Source organism: Macrotis lagotis, chromosome X, assembly GCF_037893015.1.
Source record: "Macrotis lagotis isolate mMagLag1 chromosome X, bilby.v1.9.chrom.fasta, whole genome shotgun sequence".
NCBI lineage: Eukaryota > Metazoa > Chordata > Mammalia > Peramelemorphia > Peramelidae > Macrotis > Macrotis lagotis.
Window position 1 is genome coordinate 674,039,895 of NC_133666.1, and position 23,657 is coordinate 674,063,551.

At 45.1% G+C, this 23,657-nt stretch overlaps 1 protein-coding gene across 2 annotated transcripts in view; it reads left to right on the forward strand.

The window, feature by feature from the left end:
* Window positions 1–12,936: 12,936 nt before the first annotated feature.
* Window positions 12,937–23,657, forward strand: part of DTX1 (deltex E3 ubiquitin ligase 1) — a 61,966-nt gene continuing 51,245 nt past the window's right edge. For both annotated transcript variants that reach the window (XM_074205798.1, XM_074205799.1), the window contains exons 1-2: window positions 12,937–13,258; window positions 13,804–14,977. In XM_074205798.1, the coding sequence (XP_074061899.1) occupies window positions 14,719–14,977 (259 nt within the window). In that variant the 5' untranslated portion in view covers window positions 12,937–13,258; window positions 13,804–14,718. The remainder of the gene's footprint in view (window positions 13,259–13,803; window positions 14,978–23,657) is intronic.

A 23,657-nucleotide genomic window follows, 5' to 3' on the forward strand; every position in this document is an offset into this window, starting at 1 on the left:
TGTGCTTTCCTAATTTGCTTATGCTATCACTGTTTATGTCTAAATCATGTGCCCATTTTGAGTTTATCTTAGTAAATTTTGTGAGATGTTGGTCTATACCTAGTTTCTGCTAGACTACTTTTCAGTTTCCCCCAGCAGTTTGAGTTTTTTTCTTTTTATCAAAAAGTGAGTTCTTCTCCCAAAAGCTTGGATTGTTGGGTTATTCAAACATTAGATTATTATTCTCATTTGCTTCTATATATTGTATAATCTAATTTATTGGTCAGCCACTACATTTCTTAAATAGTATGATACTATCTTGATTGTTACTACTTTGTTGTATAATTTGAGATATGGTACTTCCCCAAATGTTTTTGATGACTCTTCCAGGGGGTAGCTAGATGGTGCAGTGGACAGAACACTGCCTTGAAGTCAGGAGGACAGGAGTTTGAATTCGACCTCAGACACTTGACTTTTACCAGCTGTGTGACCTTGGACCAATCACTTAACCTTAATTGTCTTTCATCCAGGGTCATCTTCAATAGTCCCGATTCATTTCTGGCCAATGGACCCAGATGACTCTAGCAGAGCAAGTGAGGCTGGTAATTTACCAGAGTACCCCCTCACTTAAATCCAGATCACTTACCTGTCATGGCATCACCTCCCTGATGTCATGGTCTTCTTCAAAAATGAAGGACAAATATTATTATATTCATGACTCTTCCCCACATTCAAAGCATCTCTGTGAAACAAAGGTCCATCTTATTCACATCAATATTCTTCCAGTGACATTATTTGTCATATCATAACAATGAAATATCATTATCTCCAAAAGATGAAGGTTGATGCATCACCCAAAAGAGTAATGGAGTGGCAGACAATGGACATGATTAGATTACAGCATACAGCCAAAAAAGAATTAGGCATAAAGATGTGACCAAAGAGACACATGCCCCATAAAGGAGGTGGAGAAAGCATGGCAAAAGTATGGATTGTTCCACTGATATTCACACAGAGGATTGACAGCAGTTTCTTAGTCTCATTTATGTTCCAAACCCCTCAGGCAATCTGGTAAACTTTAGGAATCTCTTTTCAAAAAGGTTTTAATGTAAAAAAATAAAATATTATCATGATAAAATGCAAGAAAACAAATTTGAAATTGAATTATCAAACTATTTTTTAAAGCAAATTTGTGGACCTCAGATTAAGAATTTCTGATATAGAGAAAGGTCCCTAAACTTTTGTGTACTTACTGGATAGCACGGATCAGAATTTCATAGTATCAGAGGGCATGAAAACAAAAGGAGTCCCCATGAAATTTATCATGAGACCATCATTGTGATTCATTCCTTGTAATTAGAATGGCTCTTTTTCTCATTATTTTCCATTCCGTTTCCTGGGTCTACAGGAACTTTAATAAGAAGAATCTTCCAGGGATAGCGGAAGAAGGTTTTATGAGAATATAATGAAGCCATTTTTCAGATTTTCTTCCTCCCTATTCATCTCCAAACTTCTCTTTTTGTTAAATATAACATGACTTCTCCTGAATAGACAGTAGGATCTTTGAGGGTCAGAACTAGATCAATTTGATCTCTGTATCTCTCTGCCTAATATTGGAATACACTTACTAAATGCTTAATTATTGACAAGTTGACCCACATAATCTTTTCTTTTTTTTTTTGCAAAACAATGGGGTTAAGTGACTTGCCCAAGGCCACACAGCTAGGTCATTATTAAGTGTGTGAGGTCAGATTTAAACTCAGGTACTCCTGACTCTATTCACTGCTCTATTCACTGCACCACCTAGCCACCCCACCACCACCACATAATCTTTTAACCTTAACATCCCCCTTCATTCTTCATCCTTTCCCTCATCAACATGGCCAAATTGTTGTTAAAAACCGTATCCCCTTTACAATTGAGCTTAGCAAAAAGTTAACAAGAATTATTAGTTAAAAGAGAAAACAGCCATCTGTAGAGCTGTTCCCCTTCTTTAGCAGAGGCCTAAATAAATGTCCACGTCACCCAAATTTGTCTTTTAAAAGGTCCGTTCTGTACCTTTTGGTGTAGGGAGAAAATTACTAGGTTTTGGGTTTTTGTTTTTTTTTTTGCTTCTCCTTTGGACAAATGGAAATGAAGAAGTGCCTGGAATGAAGGACAGTATACGCAAAGGCCCTGAGGAAGGAAATAACACAGTTCATTTGAACAGCTATTTGTTCAAAATCAGTTAATTGTACAATTTGTCTTAAATAAAGGAAATATGCAAGGGAGAGAGGTGACATCATAAGTTTGGAAAGTTAGATCAGATCCTAATTGTAGGGAACCTTAAATGTTAGGCTAAGAAGTTTATATTAGAAGAGGAAAGTGGAAGAATAAAATATTACATAAGAGTTGGAGCTGTAAAGAACTCCAGAAGTCTTCCAGTCTAATCCCTCATTTTGGCAAGAAACTGAGGTCCAGAGAAAAATGACTTTTTCAAGATCACAAAGGGAAACAGCAGAACCCAGAAATGAAATTGAGTCTTCTAATTATGAATTTAACAGTGTTTCCATTTTACCACTGGGGACATTGAGAAGAAGCAAAGTTTGGCAGGGAAAGCAGAGGAAAGCAACAGATCTTTGAGCTAAATTTGAGGTACCCAGTGGGATATCCAGGTGGAAATGAAAGATAATCAGGGACTGAAGCTAGATACTGAGAGATTATAAAGGCAGAAAGATAACAAGTCTTGTCTTCTAGGCGCTTACATGTCACTAGAAAGCAATGTCATATACAAAAATACCTAACTATGAAATTTGTGAAGAAAAAGCATATAAACTAACTTTGAAGCACTAGAGATCATTAATGAATCCAAATTAAATGATCAAAGATGCTTTGAAAAATTTGAAGTGCTTTTCATCATTGTCACTGTTAGGTTTTTATCATTCTTGTGTGACAACGTTGTTATCATCATGGTGCTGGTATTTTTGTACTTAGTGTCATTGTCAGTGGACTGTTGTTTTGTCATTGTGTCATCATTATCCTTTGGACTTTAAAAGGACAGCTAGGTGGCAACATAGTGCATATAACTTTGGATTTGGAGTCAGCAAGACTCATCTTCATGAGTTCAAATCCAGCCTCAGACACTTCACTAATTGTGTGAACTTGGGCAAGTCACTTAACCCTGTTTGCCTCAGTTCCTCATCTATAAAAATAAGTTGGAGAAGAAAATGGCAAACCCCTCCAGGATTTCTGCCAAGAAAATCCCAAAACAGGCTCACAGAGAGTCTGATATGATTGAATAATCACAAAAGCCATCAGCTCTTCCCCACCCTGGATTGCTGTCTTATCATGACAGAGGGACTTGCAAAACTCAATGAAACTCAATGAGCTATACTATGTAGGGTTGTCCAAGATAGAAAGGCCATAGTGGAGAGTTCTGACTAAAGATGATCCACAACAGAAGGAAATGACAAACCATTCCAGTACCTTTGCCAAGAAAATCTGTCGGACAGTGGCCTTGGGAACCCCATGGGGGTATGAAAATTTGAAATGTGATGGAACAACAATGTCATCATCATCATTGTGTTTTGTGTTGTCATTGCATTGTTGTTTATACTGGTGAAATAGATAACAATTGTATGCAGAGATCACTGGGGAAGAGGTCCTCCACTGTTAGAAGACCTGGGTTTGAATTCTTACTCTATACATACTACTGGTAGGTTTTTGAGCATCCATAGGGATGCTCATGAGAGGAGGTTCAGATTAGAGAGTGTGCAAGGTAGCCCATCTCATTGTCAGAAATACAGCCCAAATCTTAACCTATTGCTTGGCTGTTAGGATCATCATCTGAGAGATGGTACCTTTTTCCAACTTTAGGAGCACAAATGAAAAGCTCCATAAAAGAATTCTTTCAAGACGAAAATCCCGGCAGAAGTCCCATCCTTCCTAGAAGGAAGTCTAGTGCCCCAGGACAAAAACAGAGATATCCTCCCTCACTTTAGGGGGCTCAAGTAAGACCCAAGATAATTTTTTTTATCTTCTGGAATAAGCATATAGCTTCTGCATCTGAGGACTGCCTCCCTTCCAGTCTCACCAACTACCTAGGGACTCTCATTGGTGTAGTTCTCCTTCCCCTGACACCACTTCCATTCTTTCTTGGATTAAGAAAAGTTAAGGCAAATGATTGTATTGATATTAGTGGGTTAAGTAAGCCCCCCCAAAAACTATCATTCTAAGAATTTTTTAAAAAATAAAATTTTTTAAATGGGGATGGGGGGGAAACTATGACTTGAGAGAAACTATTAAACAACTCCCTACACAGAGACCTGTTGTCAGACATGACTTAGGGCAGGTTCTGAGAGATCAGAGACCTATGTCTTTCAATGACATAGGTTTGAATATTAGGAAACTGTACTGACAGGTTGTGGTTTAACAGATGGATGGCCCCCAAACTTCACAGTCATTCCTTGCTTTATGCAAAAGGCAAATTTCCAGGGAGCTGGGATATGAAGCTTTTTCTTACTAGCTGGGCAATCTCAGACACGTAATTTCCCCTTTCTGGGAATGAATTTTCTTCATCTGTAAAATAAGAGGATTGGACTGTTTTGTTTGAAGGAATAAAGAAGGCTAAACTAAGTCAAAGGATCCAGTTCTAGCATTACCTGGCTTTGTAGCCTTAGACAGTAAGTGACTTCTCTCTCTTTCTTTGGTTTTTATTTATAAAATAGAGACATTGAACTAAATGATCTGAGGTCCTTTTCAGTCCTGACATCACCCTGCTCTAAGGCCCCACCCAGCCGTGACATCCCCTAGTCTAAGGCCCCTCCAGCTCTGACATCTCCTGTTATAAGGTCCCTTCAGTTCTGACATCTCTTGTTATAAGGTCCCTCCAGTTCTGACATCCCCTGTTATAAGGTCCCTCCAGTTCTGACATCCCCTGTTATAAGGCTCTTCCCAGATCTGACCTTCCCTGTTTTAAGATCCCTCATCCAGATGGGACATTTCCCTGTTCTAAGACCCCACCCCACTCTGACATTCCCTGTTCTGAGGTCCCTCCCAGTTCCCAAGTTCTATGACTCATAGTAAGCAAACATAGTAAAATAAAGAATGACCACCAGAGGGTAGCATGCCTTTGGCTCCTTTTGATTTTCCAGTTCCCAGCTGAGAAATTGTATTTTCCTTGGAAGGGTGAAAGCAGGGAAATCCCAGAGAAGGAGGGCACACAATTTCCTCCTCTCTAGTCCAACTTCCCCAGTACTCCTTATACTGAAAACAATTCATATTGAGGATCAAAAAAGAACTTTGAAAAATCTTTTCCTCCTCCCATACACACCATCATCTTTTTTCTCTCTGCTCACTCCCCAGCTCCCTCACCCCCTCCTCTCCTTCCCAGTCATTTGGAAAGCAGAAGATTCCAAGAGAAGAATTCTCACAAAGAATTCACACTGAAAAAAACAACTAAACAACCCTTTTCCTCACCTGTTTGCCTGTTCCTCCTTCCGATTTCCCTGGATCTGTTCCTGTCATCATCAATTTATCTGGTCCCCTCTCTTTGCCACTCTGAGTTATCTCCTCTAGTCAGTTCCTAAGTCCTATTTCCAATTCCTGCACAAGCCTGGAGACATTTGGCCATCTCTGGAAGTTCCCTCTTCATCACCCTCGGGTCATCTCCTTCCCACCAGCCTGAACTGCACCAGGTGCCATTTTCCTTCCTTTCTAATCCATCTTCTTCTCATACAGCCCATTTGACTGGGAGCTCCTTGAGGACAGAATGGCTTTGTTTGTATCCCCAATATTGAGTACAGCGTCTGCACACAAATAATAAATTCTGCTTCACTGAATGACTAGTGGATGGTGGAGGAGAGAAGAAGGAAAGGAAAGGAAAAGAACAGAAGAGTAGAGGAGAAAGGAGGAGAGAAAGGAAGAGGAGAAAAAGGAGACAAATAGAAACAGAGAGATTGATGGAGTCAGAAAGAGAAACAAAGAGACAGAGAGCAGAAAGACAGAGAAAGACAGGACGACAGCTGGAAGAGAGAGATAGCCATACTCCTAGAGAGAGAGAGAGAGAGAGAGAGAGAGAGAGAGAGAGAGAGCAAGAAACTCAGACTTATTAAGGCAATGCTAAGTGCTAGGGTCTAAATGAAAACAAGACAGTTCCCACTCCTTAGAAGAACCTACATTTTAATAAGGGAATCAACATAAAATGAGAAGGTGGAAAAGGGTTGAGAGTAGGATACCTGATAGGAAGCAAGGATGGCTGGCAAGGAGAAGTCTGATCAGAGTGTCTCCTTGGCACCTAACTTATGATTGGAGCCTTTCAGAAATAGTGGTTTAGGGCAATGGAGTCACCAATCAGAAGAGTGGGGTCTCAGGCGGAAGGCTTTTCCAAGATAGAAATCAATAAGCAAATTCTTGTTTGAATGATTGTTTAGGGGAAATTTCATCACCAGGAGTTACTAAGGACAGCTAGGTGGCACTGCAGTGGACAGAGCCCTCAGACCCGGAGTCAGGAAGACTCAACTTTCAGAGTTCAAATACGACTTCAGACCCTTAGCAGTTGTCTGACCCTGCGCAAGTGATTTAACCCTATTTGTCTCAGTTTCCTCATTTGTGAAATGAGACAGAGAAGAAAAGAACAAACCAACCCAGTATCTCTGACAAGAAAACCCCTGTTGGGGGGTTGGAATTTGGTTGGTTGGAATTTCTGATCTGCTATTTTATAACCCTTTCCCTCTTGCAACAACCAAGAGTTGGACATGAAGGAAATGATTGAACAAGTAATTCTCTACCTCTAATCCATTTCTAAGATTAAAGGATTGGACTAAATGACCTATCTATTCCAATTCTAGGGAGGAAAGAGCTGGCCTTTTTACTCAACCAGAGTCTCCCTCACTCACTCGAGAGCTGGTCAGTGAATGACTACCCCAGTCCCTCCCCACCATTCCCTTCTTCCCATCAGAGCTTTACAGGCAGCCCTAGATACCAACAGAAAGGAAAACAGTGCCACTGGGAGTAGTATTGATACAGAAGCTCTGAGTGTGTTGCCCTTTGCAAGAACTAAAGTGATATTACAATATAAAAACACAGGAGGGCGCCCTATTCAACCAGCACTAAAGAAAAAGTTTCAAATATTAATTAGGTTTCCAAATTTTAAAGGGAGAGAGATTTACTCATTTCTTGGTGGTGACAGAGTGAAAACTGATTCCTACTTCTAGTGATGTTGACTGTATCCTGGGCCCCTGTCAATCAGTAAGTATCTATTAAGCTCCTATTGTGTGCTTAGGAGCTTAACAAATGCTTATGAATTGATTGATTGACTTACTGGCCCTGTGCTAAGTACTAAGGGACAGAAAGACAAGTGAAACAACCCTTGCCCTTCAGGAAAATATCCAGGAAAGCCCTTTACAACAACTATACTATAGCAGAAAGAACCCTGGTCTTGGAATCAAGAGAGACTTGGGTTCAAATGCTGCCTCTGACTGATAGATAAGATTTGAGTTGAACCTTTCAGAAAGGGTCCAAGTTAAACAAAGGCATAAACTGAGAGGCAGGTTGGCAGAGTAATTGGGGAAAAATGTTAGATATGAAGTCAGGAGAGACCTGAGTTTAAATTCTGCCTTCTTCAGTGAGTGACCTCACCTCTCAATATCAGTTTTCTTTTGTAAAATGGGGTTCATGTTGCATTCTTATGAGTCATACTTATGAGCAGCAGGTGAGATAATACATGCAAAATATTTGGTAAATCAGCATGCTAGGTAAGTTTCTATTATTTTTATAACTATCCATGTGAATCTGGGCATTTCAATTAAGCCTGCATAGTCGACTTCTCTATAAAATTCATGCTAGATGAGATGATTTCTAAGACCCCTCCCAGTCCTTTCAATCCCCTGTTCTAAGACCCCTCCCAGTCCTGACATCCCCTGTTCTAAGGTACCTCCCAGTCCTGACATGCCCTGTTCTAAGGTCCCTCCCAGTCCTGATATGCCCCATTCTAAGACCTCTCCCAGTCCTGACATCCCCTGTTCTAAGGTCCCTCCCAGTCCTGACATGCCCTGTTCTAAGGTCCTTCCCAGTCCTGACATCCCGTTCTAAGACCCCTCCCAGTCCTGATACGCCCTGTTCTAAGGGCCCTTCCTAGTTCTGAAATTCCTTGTTCTAAGGCCCCTTCCAGCTCTAACATTCTTTGTCCTTAAGGCCCTTCCTTTAGTAACATTCCTCATTCTAAGGCCTCTCCCAGTCTTAACATTCCCTATGCTAATGGCCCTCCCAGCCCTGAAATCCACTGTTCTAAGATCCCTCCCAGTTCCATCAGCCCCTCTTCTAAGATCTCTCCCCTCTCTCCAACAATTTCGGTTCTAAGGTCCCTCTCAGCCTCTGACATTCAAATTCTAAGTTTCCTCTCAATTCTGATATTCTATATGCTAAGGCCCCTGATACCCTTAAATTCCAAGTTCCTTTGGGCTCCTTGGTTTTCTCAGTCCCCTTGGGGCTCGGGGGCATACAGGGACAGAAGCTGTGGTCTAAGGCAGCACCGCCCCATCTCCCCTTGGCTTAGCCTCCGCCAGAGTCAGGTAACTTCCACTGACTTCCCAGGAAAATCAGAAGCAGATTTATTGGCTCTCTATCCTTTCTCCCAGTCACATGGGAAATAACCTCCTTAAAGTTCCTATAATTTTGAGGTCATTTTTCTCAGTCACCAGGCCCTTGCCAAGGGAGTGGCCAGGGTGACCAGGGCTCTATGCTACCAGGCAGGGGAAGGAAGAAGGGAGATTTAAAGACCCTAGGTTTGAACGGAGAACCAAATTGGAATAATACATTCCTACTGAAGCCTCAGAAGCCACAGAGTTATGTTCCCAGGCTCTCAGGCCTTTGCTTCAGAGGATTTAACAATGTAAAGGCCCTGAGACCTCCTATAACCCAATCCCTTCTTTGTCTTCTACTGTGTCTTCAGTTACCTACCCCCAAGGTGCCTAGGATAGGGTTTTGCACATTGGGTAATCCATCTGAGGTCTGAGCAGAATGGGGAGAGAGAGGTTTTGTGAAACACTTAATTGCAAGTTACTCAGATCATTTCTTCCCTGGAAACTTTCAGACTAAGAAAGATAGAAAAGGAGGTAGACCTATGGGATACCCACAGCTCAGTGCAATGATCATTGATTAAATGTCTGCTGAGTCCAAGTCAGAGAAGCATCATGGCAGAGTGGGGAGAGAGAGCAGCCTGTGTGGCAGGAAGGTCTGGAGGTGGAAATTCCATCCCTAACACCTATCAACTATGGAACTCATAGCATATGACTTCATCTCTTAGTGCCCCAACCAACTCAAACCACAGAGCTGGTACAAATTGGCATAGGTAGAGGGGAGTGTCATATAACAAAAAAAAAAGAAATGTGAATATGGTAAAAAAAAAAAAGTTAACCACCAGGGATGCAGAAACAAAAAATGAAAAATAGCCCTTGCCCTCAATGAGCTTACAATTTACTGGGTTATTGAATGGTGCTATGGATGTCGGTTGGAATTCCTGATCTGCTGTTTTATAACCTTTTACCTCTCAGGGCTTCACTCTCAGTTCTAAAATGAGGAGGTAGATCAGGTGTCCTATTTTAAAAAAACAAAACAATAGATAGCAAATAGATCTCAAAACTTTAGCGGATTGTGTGTTTGGAAAGAATTGAAAACTTCCACTCTCTTATTTTAACAGATGAGTTGGTTGAAGCCCCAAACTGACATTCCTGCTATTACCTCCTAGGGTATCCTTGCTCACACTCTTCCCTCTTGCCTGGAATATCTCCTTTCTCACCCCTTTTGCCTTTTGGAATCCCATGGGTGGCATCTCAACTGAAGAACCTCATAAAGGAGTTCTTTCTGGATCTCCAGTTGCTAGTTTTGTGAGACCATCTCTGCCCTGTCTCCCTAGTCTCACCATCATTCTCATCTCCCTCCCACCACAACCTTGGACTCCACTCATGGATTAAGTAGTACTGACTGAGTTTTTATATTGCCAGGAAACTTCACCCTCCCTGCTTCCTGGTCATCTCCTCACATTCTATGGCACTGGTTTCCACCACTTCAAGAATGTTTTTATTTGTTGTCTTCCTTTATTAGAATGTAAGCAGCTAGAAGTCAGGGACTGTTTTCTGTATTTATCACCATGCTTAGCACATGGTGAAGAATAAATCTTGGGCAGCTAGGTGGCACAGTGGATAGAGCACCAGCTCTGGAGACAGGAGGACCTGAGCTCAAAATCTGATCTCAGACATCTAATACTTACTCAGCTGGGTTACCTTGGGAAAAAGGCAATCCATTGCCTTGCAAAAACAAAAACAAAAAGAATAAATGCTCTATTTGCCTATCCTGTATCCCCCCTATCCCAAGAAGAATGTAATTTCTTTGAGGTCAGACTGGCTCATTTCAGTCTTTTTTGTTTTCAGGGTCAGTGAGTATCTGATAGATGGCACAGTGGATAGAACACCAGCCCTGGAGTCAGGAGGACCTGAGTTCAAATTTGACTAGTTGTGTACCTTGGGCAAGTCACTTAACCCTGATTGCCCCCAGTCGTCCTGATTCATGCCTCGACACTGGACCTAGATGGCTCCAGAGGATAAAGTGAGACTGTTGTCTTAACAGCTCTCTAAAATCCAATTCAACATCATCTCCTTTTATTATGGTCTTTTTTTTTTCAGAATGAAGAACAAACATCATTATCATCCTCATCAGAAAATAAATAAATGGGTGTGGCTAGGGGGCACAGCGGAGAGAGCACCAGCCCTAGAGTCAGGAGGACCTGAGTTCAAATTTGGCCTCAGACACTTCATAATTACCTAGCTGTGTGGCCTTGGGGAAGCCACTTAACCCCATTGCCTTGCAAAAACCTAAAAGAAAGAAAGAAAAAAGAAAGAAAGAAAGAAAGAAAGAAAGAAAGAAAGAAAGAAAGAAAGAAAGAAAGAAAGAAAGAAAAAGAAAGAAAGAAAGAAAGAAAAGAAAGAAAGGAAGGAAGGAAGAAAGAAAGAAAGAAAGAAAGAAAGAAAGGAAGGAAAGAAAGAAGGAAGGAAGAAAGAAAGAAAGAAAGAAAGAAAGAAAGAAAGAAGAAAGGAAGGAAGGAAGGAAGGAAGGAAGGAAGGAAGGAAGAAAGAAAGAAAGAAAGAAAGAAAGAAAGAAAGAAAGAAAGAAAGAAAGAAAAAGAAAGAAAGAAAGAAAGGAATATAGATAAATGCTTGTTAAATTGAATGAATGACTTGCTTAAGATCACTCAGATGTATCACATACATATTTATACCCATCTAGCTATACCTATCTTTCTAATGAGTGTGTGTGCATACACACAAATATGTATAAAATATATCTAATAGATATAACTATATTTGGTCCATTACATTCATCTACCTCCCTATAATCTCCATATCTACCTATAGATATATATATCACTTAGTCACAAGTCTGGCACATGGTAGGTGAGATATATGGATAGATATCTCACCTACTGTGTGGCAGGTCTGGGGTACATGCTTTACAAGAACCCTTCAAAGCAAATACTGCTATTATCCCCATTTTATAGTTGAGGAATCTGAGGCAAACAATTTAAAATGACTAGCCCAAGGTCACCCAGCTAATATGTGCCTAAGGCTCCATTTGAACCAGTGATTTATCTATTGTAATTATAATGTTTGTCCTTCGTTTTCCAAGAAGACCATGATATCAGGGAGGTGATGCCATCACAAAAGCATGTGAATTGGATTTGAGTAAGTGCTATACTAAGTCACCAGCCTCATTTTCTCCTCTGGAGCCATTTGGATCCAGTGGTCAGGTATGAATCAGGATGACTGCAGATGGCCCTGGATGTGAGGCAATCAGGATGAAGTGACTTGCCCAAGGTCACCCAGCTAGTAGGAGTCAAGTGCCTGAGGCAAGGGTTCACACTCCTGTTCTCCTGATTCCAAGGCCAGGGCTCTAGCCAACAAACCACCTAGCTGCCCTCTATCTACTGTAACACGTAGCTGCTCCTAGGAGGATTTGGGATTTCTGACTGGCTGTGAAAAGCATTCTCCAGCACATTCCAGTGGGTGAAAACTGTTTCCTGACTAGGAAGGATTAGTTGGGTAAATGGGGTGGGATTGATAGTGCCCCCCCCTTCTTTGTTCCTGAAATTGCTGTCCGAAACCAACCCAAGCCCCCTTCCTCTGAAGTCTTGGTGTTATGAGTCCTTGTGGGGTGGAGGAAAGGGAGCGTTCAGAGTTTTGCAATGCTCCGGGAGCACACTGGGAGGTCCACTGACCCCCCCAGATTGGCCGACCAGCTGGATCCCTCCTCCTCCCTAGTATAAACACAAGGCCTAAGGTGGTCCTGTCATCTTCCCAGCTGCTCTGTGTTATTTTCCTCTCGGCTCTTGCTTTGCTGGGGCTCCCAGCCAGGGCCAGGCAAGCAGGGGAAGGGACAGTTCTTTGCAGAATGGCCCTGGGTTGGGGGGATGCCTTGGCAGCCCCCATCCTACACAACAGACAAGCCGAACACATTCCTCTGGCCAGGAGCTAGCCCCCCCGGCTTCCTTTCCCCTAACAGCTGGACGCTGGAAAGGGAGGAGAGTGGGAAGACCCTCCCTTTCCCACTGTCCTCAGTTCCCCTGGAGGAAAAAAGAAGACGCATCCACCCTTCCAAGCCACAGAGGATGGGGAAATGCGATTGTGGCCTTGCTTACCAGGCTCCAAGTCCCTAGGGGGGCTGGAGCTGGTCCCTGCCCTGCCCCATCCCCCACCCCTCGAACCCAGTCTACCCTCATGGACTCTGTCTGTGTGTTGACTCTGAAGAACAGTTTGGGGGGTGGGGGCTTGGGGGAGGGGGGGGTGGAGGCCTGGCCTGAGGAGCCGGGGCTCTCCAGGACAGCGAGTGGGGGTGCGCTATCTCCTCCCCTTTCTCCTCCTCCTCTGGCCCCCTCCCCTTCCTCCTCCTCCTCCTCCTCTCCCCTGGCCAGAGCCGCCGCCGTTGCCTTCCAGCCCGGGGATCCGGGCGTCTGGCGGTCCTGGGAGAAGGGAGCTTGGGCCGGCTTTGGCACAGGGAAGACCCCTCCCTCGGCCCCCCGACACCCGAGCCCCGGGAGGCCAGGGACGCCGGGGTACGGCCTCCAAGCCCGGGGGCCAAGTGCCTCGGCGATCGCTAGAGGAAGAGAAGGAACAGAGAGGGAGAGCTGGAGCCGAGGAGGTGGAGGAGGGAGAGGAAAGAGGAGACAGACAGACAGACAGGGAGAGGGAGAGGAGAGCGGAGGGCCGCCGCGGGCAAGAGCGGAGAGGACCAGAGCCCAGGCGACCGGGCGGTAAGGAGGGGGCAGCGGGCGGGGAAGGGGAAGGAGGGGCTGCCCAGAGAAGACTTCACCCCATCCCCGCGCCCATGCCCATGCCCATGCCATTCCTTGGCCCAGCGCGGAAGAACTGGGGAGGGATGGGGATGTCACCCACCCTCGCTGGGGAAGGGAGCGGAGGGTGGAGGGTGCCCCCCACCAAGCCAGCCTGCTACGTCTGCCTTCAGAGACAGCCCCTTGCCCCCCCGTGACCCCCCCCCGGCCGCAGTGGATTCTCCCTAAGGTGATCTGCTGCCCCTCCTAGTGTGGTGGGGCCCGGAGACCCCCGGGCTGGAGTGGGGAGGAAGGATGGGACCCCATTGTGCCCAAGCTCTGGACCTGGAGCTCCAGTCTCCAGTGATTTCCCCCCTCCCCCAGCTGTTGGACTGGACCCCTTGAAGCGCCCCCTCCCCCGGGGCTCCCCATTGTTCTCCGCTGCTGTCTCTCGGGGAAGAGGGTCCGGAGAGAGGCGTGGTTAAAGAGCCCCCTCTTTCCCTTTCTTGTCTCCCCCCCACCCCCAGGTCGCGATTGCTAGTGGACTGAGGAATCCGCTGTTGTCCTGGGCTGTCGGGCAGGGGCTGGTCCAGGTTGGGGGAGGCCAAGGCACCGCCCTCTTCGACCTCAAGAGCATCCTTATCCAGAGAGGCCCCTGGGTGGGGCCGGACCCCCCCCCCCCCACAGAGGGGTCATTCTGCAGCTTCTGGATCCAGGCCAGCCGGAGCAGGAGGCTTCCGACCCACCCCTCCTCAGGGGAGGGGGGCGGGGACCCCCCCGCAGCATGAGCTGGGAGCCAGGCCTGAGACTTGGCTGTTGGGGGGGTGGCCCCACAAGCCGGTGATCGGCTTCCCCCCAGGCAGACAGAGGCAGGGCCGGGGCCTCTGCTGCTGCTTCGGGCGATGGATGGAGCTGGGACCAGGAGGGACCTAGCCTTGGTGCTTCCCAGGCCCTGGGGCTGTCAGGGCTGGTGACAGGGGGAGACTGAGACCTAGGCCACTGAGGTGACAGAGGAGCCGCCTCAGAGGTAGAAAGACGAAGAGGAAGGAGGAGGGGGCAAGCCAGGATCCCAGGGGAGGGTGGGGTCCCACCCACCCTGGCCGGTATTTTGATTGCGATTGGTGCCTTCTCTCAGACTCTGAGGACCCGGGAGTCCTCCTGGGGTATCTCCAGGTGGAGGCAGTAAAGCCAGACTCAGAGAACTGGCTATTGGCTCCTCCTGTGGCTCCAGGCCTGGGGAGGCCTGAACTGGACCATTCACTGACTCATGGGCATCATCAGCTGCAGGATACCTCAGCAGAAGGTGGGGTAGCTGTGGGCAGGGAGGCCTCCCTTGCTCTCCCGACCCCTTCCCCTTTTGAGAGGAGAAAGAAGGCGACAACTGGACTTTCTCAGCCCTGCCATTCCCCCCTCTCTGGGGGACTTGCCAGTGTGGGGGCACCATGTCCAGGCCAGGACCTGGGGCATTGATCTCCATCAATGGCCTGGGCTTCCCACCCCAAAATCTGGCCAGGGTGGTGGTATGGGAATGGCTGAATGAATACAGCCGCTGGCGCCCTTACACAGCCACGGTGTGCCACCACATCGAGAATGTGCTCAAGGAGGATGCCAGAGGCAGTGTGGTTCTCGGACAGGTGGATGCCCAGCTGGTGCCCTACATTATCGACCTGCAGTCCATGCATCAGTTTCGCCAAGACACAGGTAAGCTTCCCCTGCCCCCTACCAAGGGCCCAAGAACAGAATCATAGATTTCCAAAAGAAGGCTGGGCCTTTGGCTCTCATTTGTATGGAAGCCCAAAGGTCAAGTAATTTGCCCAGGGTCCAACAGGTAGCAGGCAGCAGAACTCAAATTCGAACCCAGAACCACTGATCCTAGACACTTTCTCTTATGTCACATCTTACTATCATCCCTTCTGGAGGGGAAAGTGACCTCCACTCACATCCCTATCCCAGAGTTCAGCGTCAGAAACAGTCTTAGATTATATATAAAAGAGCTACAGGCCCCCAAACCCCGCAAAAGTGGAAATCCTTCAAATCAGCCTTGCCAGCCCTAGACCTCTCCTGCTTCAGATTGGTTAAGGGGCAAGTAGGTAGATGGTATGGTGGAGATCAAGCAAAGCCTAGAATCAGGAAGACCTGAGTTCAAATCTAGCCTTAGATACTAGCTTAGTGACCCTGGGCAAGTCATTTTACCTCTACCTCAGTTTTCTTTCCTATCCTGTAAATCTGTAAATATCCTGTAAATCTGTAAAATATTCTCTTAGCATTGGTGTGAGGATTTTTGTAAAATTCTTAGCACTTGCCTGGCTCATAGTGATGTTATTCAAAGTCTTATTCTCTTCTAGCCCTTCAAGGTCTTAGTCATAATGGTCTGATGGGGGCAGAGTAGATAGAGTGATAGATCTGGTATCAGGAAGACCCGAGTTCAAATCCTCCCTCAAAGAATTAACACTAGTTGAGTGATCATGTGCAAGTCACTTAAACCCTCTCTTTGCCTCAATTTTCTCATCTGCAAAAGGGGGGAAAAAGTGGATAATGATAGTAATTACCTCAGTGGGATATTAGGAAAAGAATCAAGTAAACTAACACAGGTAAATAAATGCTTTGCAAACCTTAAGGTATTGTAGAAATGGGGGTGGCTAGGTGGCACAGTGGATAGGGCACCGGCCCTGGAATCAAGAGTACCTGAGTTCAAATCTAGCCTCAGACACTTAATAATTAGTTGTGTGGCCTTGGGCAAACCACTTAACCCCATTTGCCCTGCAAAAACCTAAAAAACCCAAAAAGGTATTGTAGAAATGATTACCATTACTGTCACTATTATTAATGAGCTGCAGGGTTAAGCATGAGTCCTACCAATGACACATCTCAGATCATCCATCTAGAGTAACACAGAACCTTATAGGTCCCTGGATTCAATGCTTTCCATTTTACAGATTGGGAAACAGAGGCCAGAAATGACTTGCCTGAGATCATGCAGGTAGTAAGTGGAAGACTGCAGTTCAAACTCACATTCCCTGACAGGTTTAATCTTTCCACTGTGCTATCCTGCCTCTCCCCTTGATTAGTCAGATAACCCTGGGCAAGTCATTTCTGGGCTCAGTTTCCCAAATTGTAAAATGGGCACCTGTTGTCCTTCCTTCACAGAGTGGTTATGATTAATAATTTATAAAGATTCTTTGTAAACCATAGAGGTTTACCTTTCTGATTTACCTTTACAATCCTGAAACTTTGGCAAATTGTCAAACAATTGCAGTTTTTAATACTTTTGTTTTAATCCGAGTTTTTGACCATTTTTCTAGTTCGTACCTTATTCTTCATGGGGCAGAACCAGGTAGCCCAATTCCTCCGTTTGGTTCACTAAGCTGGGGTCAGAGTATAATTATCAGGCCACCCCTGGAGAGATGAGACTGCTCAGGATTGGCAGACCTAGAGAGAGCATTTCTGTGGGGCAGTTAATGGTGAAGAGCAGGCTTGGGGTTGGGCAGGTGTCCAGGCCCTTTCTCAGTCTTTCTTCTCCTCTCCCTGGTCCCTGCAGTCTTTGTTTACTGCAGCTATCCCCAGGAGGAGGAACGACCCTTACAGATTCCAGAACACTCCACTCTGAGGATGTTGAGTCTGGGGCTCCCTGGACCATAAATGGCATTGTGGAGGGGGATGGGGCCAGAGGGAGGAGAGGCAGACAGAATGGAGGTGCTAGACCAGAATTCTGAGCAAAGAACAGAAGTGGCATTTATACCCAGAATAATATTTTTGTATGTTGGGGAGCTCTGCCACCCCAGGGATATGGAGAATTAGATTGGGAGCTCAGAGGGGATCTTTGGGACTCTTTGGGACAATAATCCTTCCCCTCTCTGTATATCTAGACTCCTTTGGCATGCTCTGTGGCAACCTATGGACCCTTCTAGCAATCGTGTTATTAAATATAAATATAATTCTTTTTATGTTAAATATAAAAATCAAATGGAGAAAATTTCACTTGCATTGAAATATGACTATCAAAATAGTTTCTTTTAAATTCGATGATTTGACTTCCTTGGATCTTATCCGGCCTCCTTGGGTTAAAGGTGAGATCACTGAGGGCCAGGGAAGTTAAACGACTAATCCCAAGTCACACACACAAAGCAGCATCTCTAGGAAATGGACCCTATGTCTTCTGGTGTTTATATTGAGACTCGAGAAACCTATTTGGGGTGGTGTGGAGGCACCCACATGCGGAGTCCTGAGGATTTGGGTTTGAATCCTGACTGTCGTTCTTTATCTATGCTATTTTGGGGTAAGCCATTTAACTCCTCTGGGTCTCAGTTTCCTCCTCTGTGAAAAACAAGGAATCCAGGCTAGATGGGTTCTCTGGTCCCTTCTAACTCTAAGTCAGAGATCTAAGAGAATGGGCTGAAAAGATGAGACCACCAAGAAGGATAAAGTCTAAAAGACCCCGGATGAAGTTCTGAAATTCAAAAAAGGGCAGTGTAGGGAAAGGAAATGTAGTTCAAGTGTGGTTGACTAGGGGTATTCTGCTTGTAGACTGGTAGGAGAAGGGGATGGTGTTAGAACACGTTAGCCAGATGTCCTGTTTTACAGAGCAGGGAGGAAACGTGTAGACCCTTTGTTGTTGTTTAGTCATTTTTCTGTCATTTCTGACTCTTCATGACCCCAATCTGGGATTTTCTTGGCAAAGATACTGGAACAGTTTGCCATTTCCTTCTCCAGCCCATTTTACAGATGAAGAAAGTAAGGCAAACAGAGTGGTGACTTGCTTGGGGTCACACAGTCAGTAAGTAATGTGAGGTCAAATTTGAACTGAGGTCTTCCTGATTCTAGGCTTGGTACTGCACCACCTAGCTTACCCCACAGGGAGGGCATAAGATGTGTTTGAGATAGCTACTGATTGGCATACCTGAAGATGAGTCCCCACGTGGATCTTAGCAAATGTGTGCATATTCCTATACATTTCATTTCACCTCTGTAAAGGGTTAGTGAGTAAACTAGGAGTTTTAAAGATCCTCCTTTCCTCTTCCCAGTCATCCTTTGTTGCCTCTGGCAGACTCAGGCCGGATACTTGTCTAGAGTGACATTGCTGATGGTCAGAGATTCTAGGCAGAGAACACCTCCCATCTGTATTCTCCACCCTATTTCCCAAAAAGGAAAACTGACTCCCTGCCTGAGAACTGGGTACTCACCCTCTAATATATATATCTGAGTGTTTGGGTGTGGGGAGGAAACCCCATGTGCAGGGGGGACAAATTATAAGCTTTCTCCTTAGCGTCCTTAAAGCTCAGATATTTTACTAGGCTGGTGAGGCCCCAGCCTAGTTTGGCTCTCAGGAGGAGGGTATACCCAGAGGGAAAGGACAAAGTTAGTACATCTATGATGCCTTCCTCCTTCTCCTCCCCCTCACGCCGCTACTTGGGCCCTGAGATTGCTCAGCCTCCTCACTGCAGTGCCCAAAGCAGAGGTGCCCATTCTCACTCAGATCATTCTCCCAAATTAGCCCCCCAGGAAGACTGATAAATGAGCCCTTCCTAAGGTGTTAAAAAAATAATGGTTTAATTCACCTTCTTTTTAAAGAGGGGTGGTCATTTCAGGAGGGCATCTTTAGTTAGGGGGCCATAGACCCTAAAGACTCAGGAATTATTCTCTGATGATAAAATTTCAGTCACTACATAATACATAAAGGAGAATATTTGGGGAAGAAAGACCCTCATATTATATTTGGTATTATTTCTAAACATAAAGCCAGTTCATATAGGAAGCTCCTTGGACCTTAGACTTTTTGCCTATTTCCTGGGACAAGAATGACTAAGGAGAGAATTAGCTGTACAGAGGGTCCCTTCTTTTCCTACCTTCCATTCCCCCCCCCCCCGAATTTTATTTTTATTGAGCATCTCCTGAGTTTTACCCCACTGTTCCATCCCCTTCTAGACTAGGCCATTCATACCACATCTACTGTTTTCAGGAAAAGAGAGAACACACACACACACACACACACACACACACACACACACACACACACACACACACACACACACAGGCGTGCAAACATACAAACCCATACCAGGTCTGCTGGGACCCTGCCAAACTCCCCAACAAGGGAGGCCTGGAAACCAACCAGGCTTTGCAGGGGGTCCAGGGAGGGATCCAGAGGCCTGGAAGGGAAGAAGCCTTCACACCCTCCCATCACACAAAATGTCAGGAAAGTGGACCCCTTTTCCCTTTGTCAAGGGCAAGAGATGATGTGGTGGAAAGAGGCCTGGCCTGGGAGTCAGGAGACCTAAATTGTAATCCAGGTTCTTGTCACTAAGCTGTACCTTAGCCAAGTAAATTCCTCTCTCAGAGCTTGTTTCTTCCTTTGAAATGAGTGAGTTGGACTGCCTATGTCTATGACCAATCCATGGAAGATCTCTCGGATCCCATTCTTCTCTTAGAATTGACTACCCTATTAAAAATAAAGTAATATGAAAAAACCAAAGCAATATAGAAGCCTGGAGGGCCCCCTCCTTTTGTACCTTCACTCTTACTTAGGTTTGCCATTGGTCAGTTGGTTCTTGTCCTTCATTATTGAAGAAGACCCAAATGACACCACAGTGTTTGAGACAAATTACAGTATATCCAACTGTGGCTGATCAGACCAAGGTTTGCCGTATATATATATATCGCTGGCAGAGGGAGATCATCTGGCCTCACCACCTTCTTTCACAAAAGGGAAAACCCAGATTCAGAGAGTGAAAGCTTCCCTCTTGGTTAGGGAATGAGTCCTTGATCAAGGTGGATGCTCTATGGTCCTCGATGGTCCAAAGTCAATAAATAGCGGACCTTCCCACCTCCAAACCAAAACTCTTTCCACTGTACCACACTGCCTGCCAGAATGATTGAAGGTAGCCCCAGTTTTATTGTGCTTCAGGGGATCTATGCCTTTCCCCACACACATGTGTACTGAATTACAAACGGAAGCAGAGACACCTAGGTGTATACTTATATTCATAGTCACACATCTACTAATAATTCCCATTGCTGTGTTGCTCCAAAGACATGACCAGTGTAACTATTACTGTCTTTTTCGATTAGGGATGGGTCTTTGAGAACATTTCCTTCATGAATTCAAGTCTGCATTTTTTTTTGGCAACTTAAAAGGCTTCATGAGTGATCCAGATCAGTGAGAGGGTTCAATGACTTATCCAGAGTCATATAGCAAATGTATGTCAGATGGAGAGCCGTAGCCCAGGTCTTGTGTCCTTTCTTATGGCTGGGTAAATGAAGGTTAATATATGTGCCCAAGATCACACAGCTTGCCCGAATGCTGAGATGTTCACGTCGATTCATCATAAACAGACAAGCATGCCCATCTGTTAAATAACAAGGGGGTGGGGGTCAGGACCCTAGAGCACAGACCTGTTTAGCTACCCCCCCACCTCCACAGCCCCTGAGGTCTGGGTGTTTGTGCAGCTGGTGGCCCCAGGCCCTGGTGGCTCATCTGTCTGCCTCACCCATAACTTGTTTTCACTGTTCCCACAGGAAGATGGGTTTTGCTTTGAAATATTTCCCCAGGTCCTGGGTCAGGACCTGGGAACCCAGTCTGGAAACAGCTTTCCCACATGGAAGGAGAAAGAATGGGGGGAGTGGGGCTGAGGGGGGAAGTTCTCTGACCCAGGTCATGGGATGGAAACAAGAGATGAGGGTGGAAGGGAGGTAGGTGTGTTTGTAGAATAAAGAGGGGCCCACATCCAGGGCTAAGGGAGGAGAGGGTGACTTCCTTAGCCCCTTGGTGATTGTTACTATCCTGTTGTTATGTAAGAGATAATTGTGATATTATTAGTAATAATGAAACATTTTGAATAGCTTTATTTTTGAGGCTTCACTATCAGGCTGATTCCCTCCCCCCACCCCAATCTCCTGGACCAGGGTCCTCACCATCTGACTGTGTCACTTTTCCACCTGTGGAAATGGAGTCTTGATTGATCATGTTCTGATTTTCCCACTTGCGTGTACGAGGACCTCACATGTGGTTTTATTGTGTCAGTTCTAGGGAGCACAGTAAACATATATGGGTGCATAAAGCTGATCCTAAGGGACTCAGTTTCCTGGTATTAATTGGATGCCTCCCTGTTTCCCACTAGGGAGTGGACAGATTCACCCAGTCTCTTTCCAATTAGACTTTTTTCTCACTCCTTTCCACTTTACTGGCTGTAAGACTATGTTCAAGACACAGCCTCTCTGAGACTTGGGCTTCTCATATGGCAAATGGGATTAATATATTAATAATCCTGGCTCACGGAGTTGTGAGAATAAAATGAGCTCATTCAGCCGTCTCAAGAGGCATAGATACTAGCCAGTATCGAACAACCAATCAACAAATAGCCATTGACCTCCCAGTGGCTATAAGCCACTTTTTTTGGTCTTTTTATTTCTTATTAAGGGGACCCAAACGATCTACTAAAAATATTTTTTAACAAAACCAACAAGAGAAAAAACAACCCCCACACCCCCAAAACCCAACCAGGTGCTTATTTGCATAGTATTAGTTTATGAAAGAGGTCTTACTCATACCCTTCCAAGCCTCCCACTCCCGTCTCTCAGCCTTTGTGGGGTCAGTTTGGAGAAAAGAAAAATGAGCAACAACCAAGTCCTCAAGCCAATGTTGGCAATAGTCCTGAAGGGCTGTTCAGGGATCATCCATGGGAAGAGAGTCAGTGGAGAATAAAGGAGTGATCCAATGAAGAAGCCCAGTGTATGAGCTTCGGGGTGGGGGGGGGGGGTAAAATTAAGGTACTTTCCTTCCCTCTGAACCAGTTCCCCCTATTCAGACTGGGAGAGTAAGAAAATCAATGGGAGTGCAACCTGAGAATGCAAGAACTGGGAGAGGGCTTAGAACTAAGAATGTCAGAGATTAGAAGAGCCTTAGAACAAGAAATGTCAGAGATGGGTGGGGATGCTCAGAATCCTGAATGTCAACAACTGATGAACACTTGAAGACCACTTTGTCCAAGTCTCTCTTTGTAAGTGGAAACAAAGAGTCATTGAATTGTCCAGGGTCACTCAGAGAATGAGTATCAATGTTCCCAGTCTGGTTAAGAATGAATTAGACACGGCCCTGGAGTCAGAAGTACCTGGGTTCAAATGTGGTCTCAGACACTTAATAATTACCTAGCTGTGTGGCCTTGGGCAAGCCATTTAACCCCATTTGCCTTGCAAAAAATCTAAAAAAAAAATAAATTAGAACAAACCCTCCTCCAGACAAAGAAAGTGGCAGGGAACAAGATGGATATGGGCTGGAGCACCCTGAAGCACAGAGCTGAGCTAATGGAGAGCCCAGGAGTCAGAGTCAGTAACCACAGCAGGGACCAAGATGGCCCAGTAGGCTACTGGGAGCTCCAGAGGGAGAGCTAACATGGTTACAGGTTTCCCAGTGGGCTCCAGGCTTTAGGTCTGCTTCTAAGGGCAACTCAACCAGGTATAATGCCAACTCGATACATTAAAATTGAAATATGATGGACCAAAAGGGTTTGAGAAGACTGGGGTTGGGGTTGATGTGAGGATTGATGGTATGGGTACCTGCTGGGAAATACTTCTTATGTTGGGTAGATAGATGGTACTACATTTAAAGTACTGGGCCTGGAGTCAGGTAGACCTGCACTCAAATTCAGACACTCACTAGCTATATGACCCTGGATAAGTTTGTTCAAACGTAAATCCATAACACCCTCCCAGAATTGTTGTGAGGACCCACTGAGATATTTTTAAAGTGCCTATCAGTGCCTACATAGTGTAGGAATTTAATAAATTCTTAATTTCCTTCTTTTCAGAAGTTACAATTCCACTTTGGTATTCATCCCTTTGAATTTTTCAGTCAATAAGAGCTCCCTGTTCAAATGTAAATGCCCTGGGAAGGATGCCGCCATATTCAATCATCAACCGTTAACATACTAGTGGACATTAGTTGGTTGGGAGAAATGTCTTGGAGGATTGGCACCAGAATAGGTTACTGAGGGGGGAACAGAAAGGAGAGGTCATAGAATTAAGAATTAAATGGACCTTAAAGATTGTCAGATCTAATCCCTGTGCTTTACAGATGTGAGAAACTGAGGCCCAGGGAAGTTGGGCAATTTGACCAAAATCTCACAAATAGTAAATGAGTAATAGACTTAGACTTACACATTCAGTTCACCTTCTCCCATAATCACTGTGATAGGGAAGATGTACTTTGGTGAGAGAAAAGAGTTCAGGATTGGGAACGAGGAGACCGGGGTTTTGGAATTCACTAGACTATTATTATTATTATAGTACCTGGGGAAGTCACTTCTGCAAATAAAATTTAAGGAAGGGGACAAAGGAAAAGAGACAAACTCATCTCTAAACCCTCTCCCAATTCTTACATTCTCTGTTC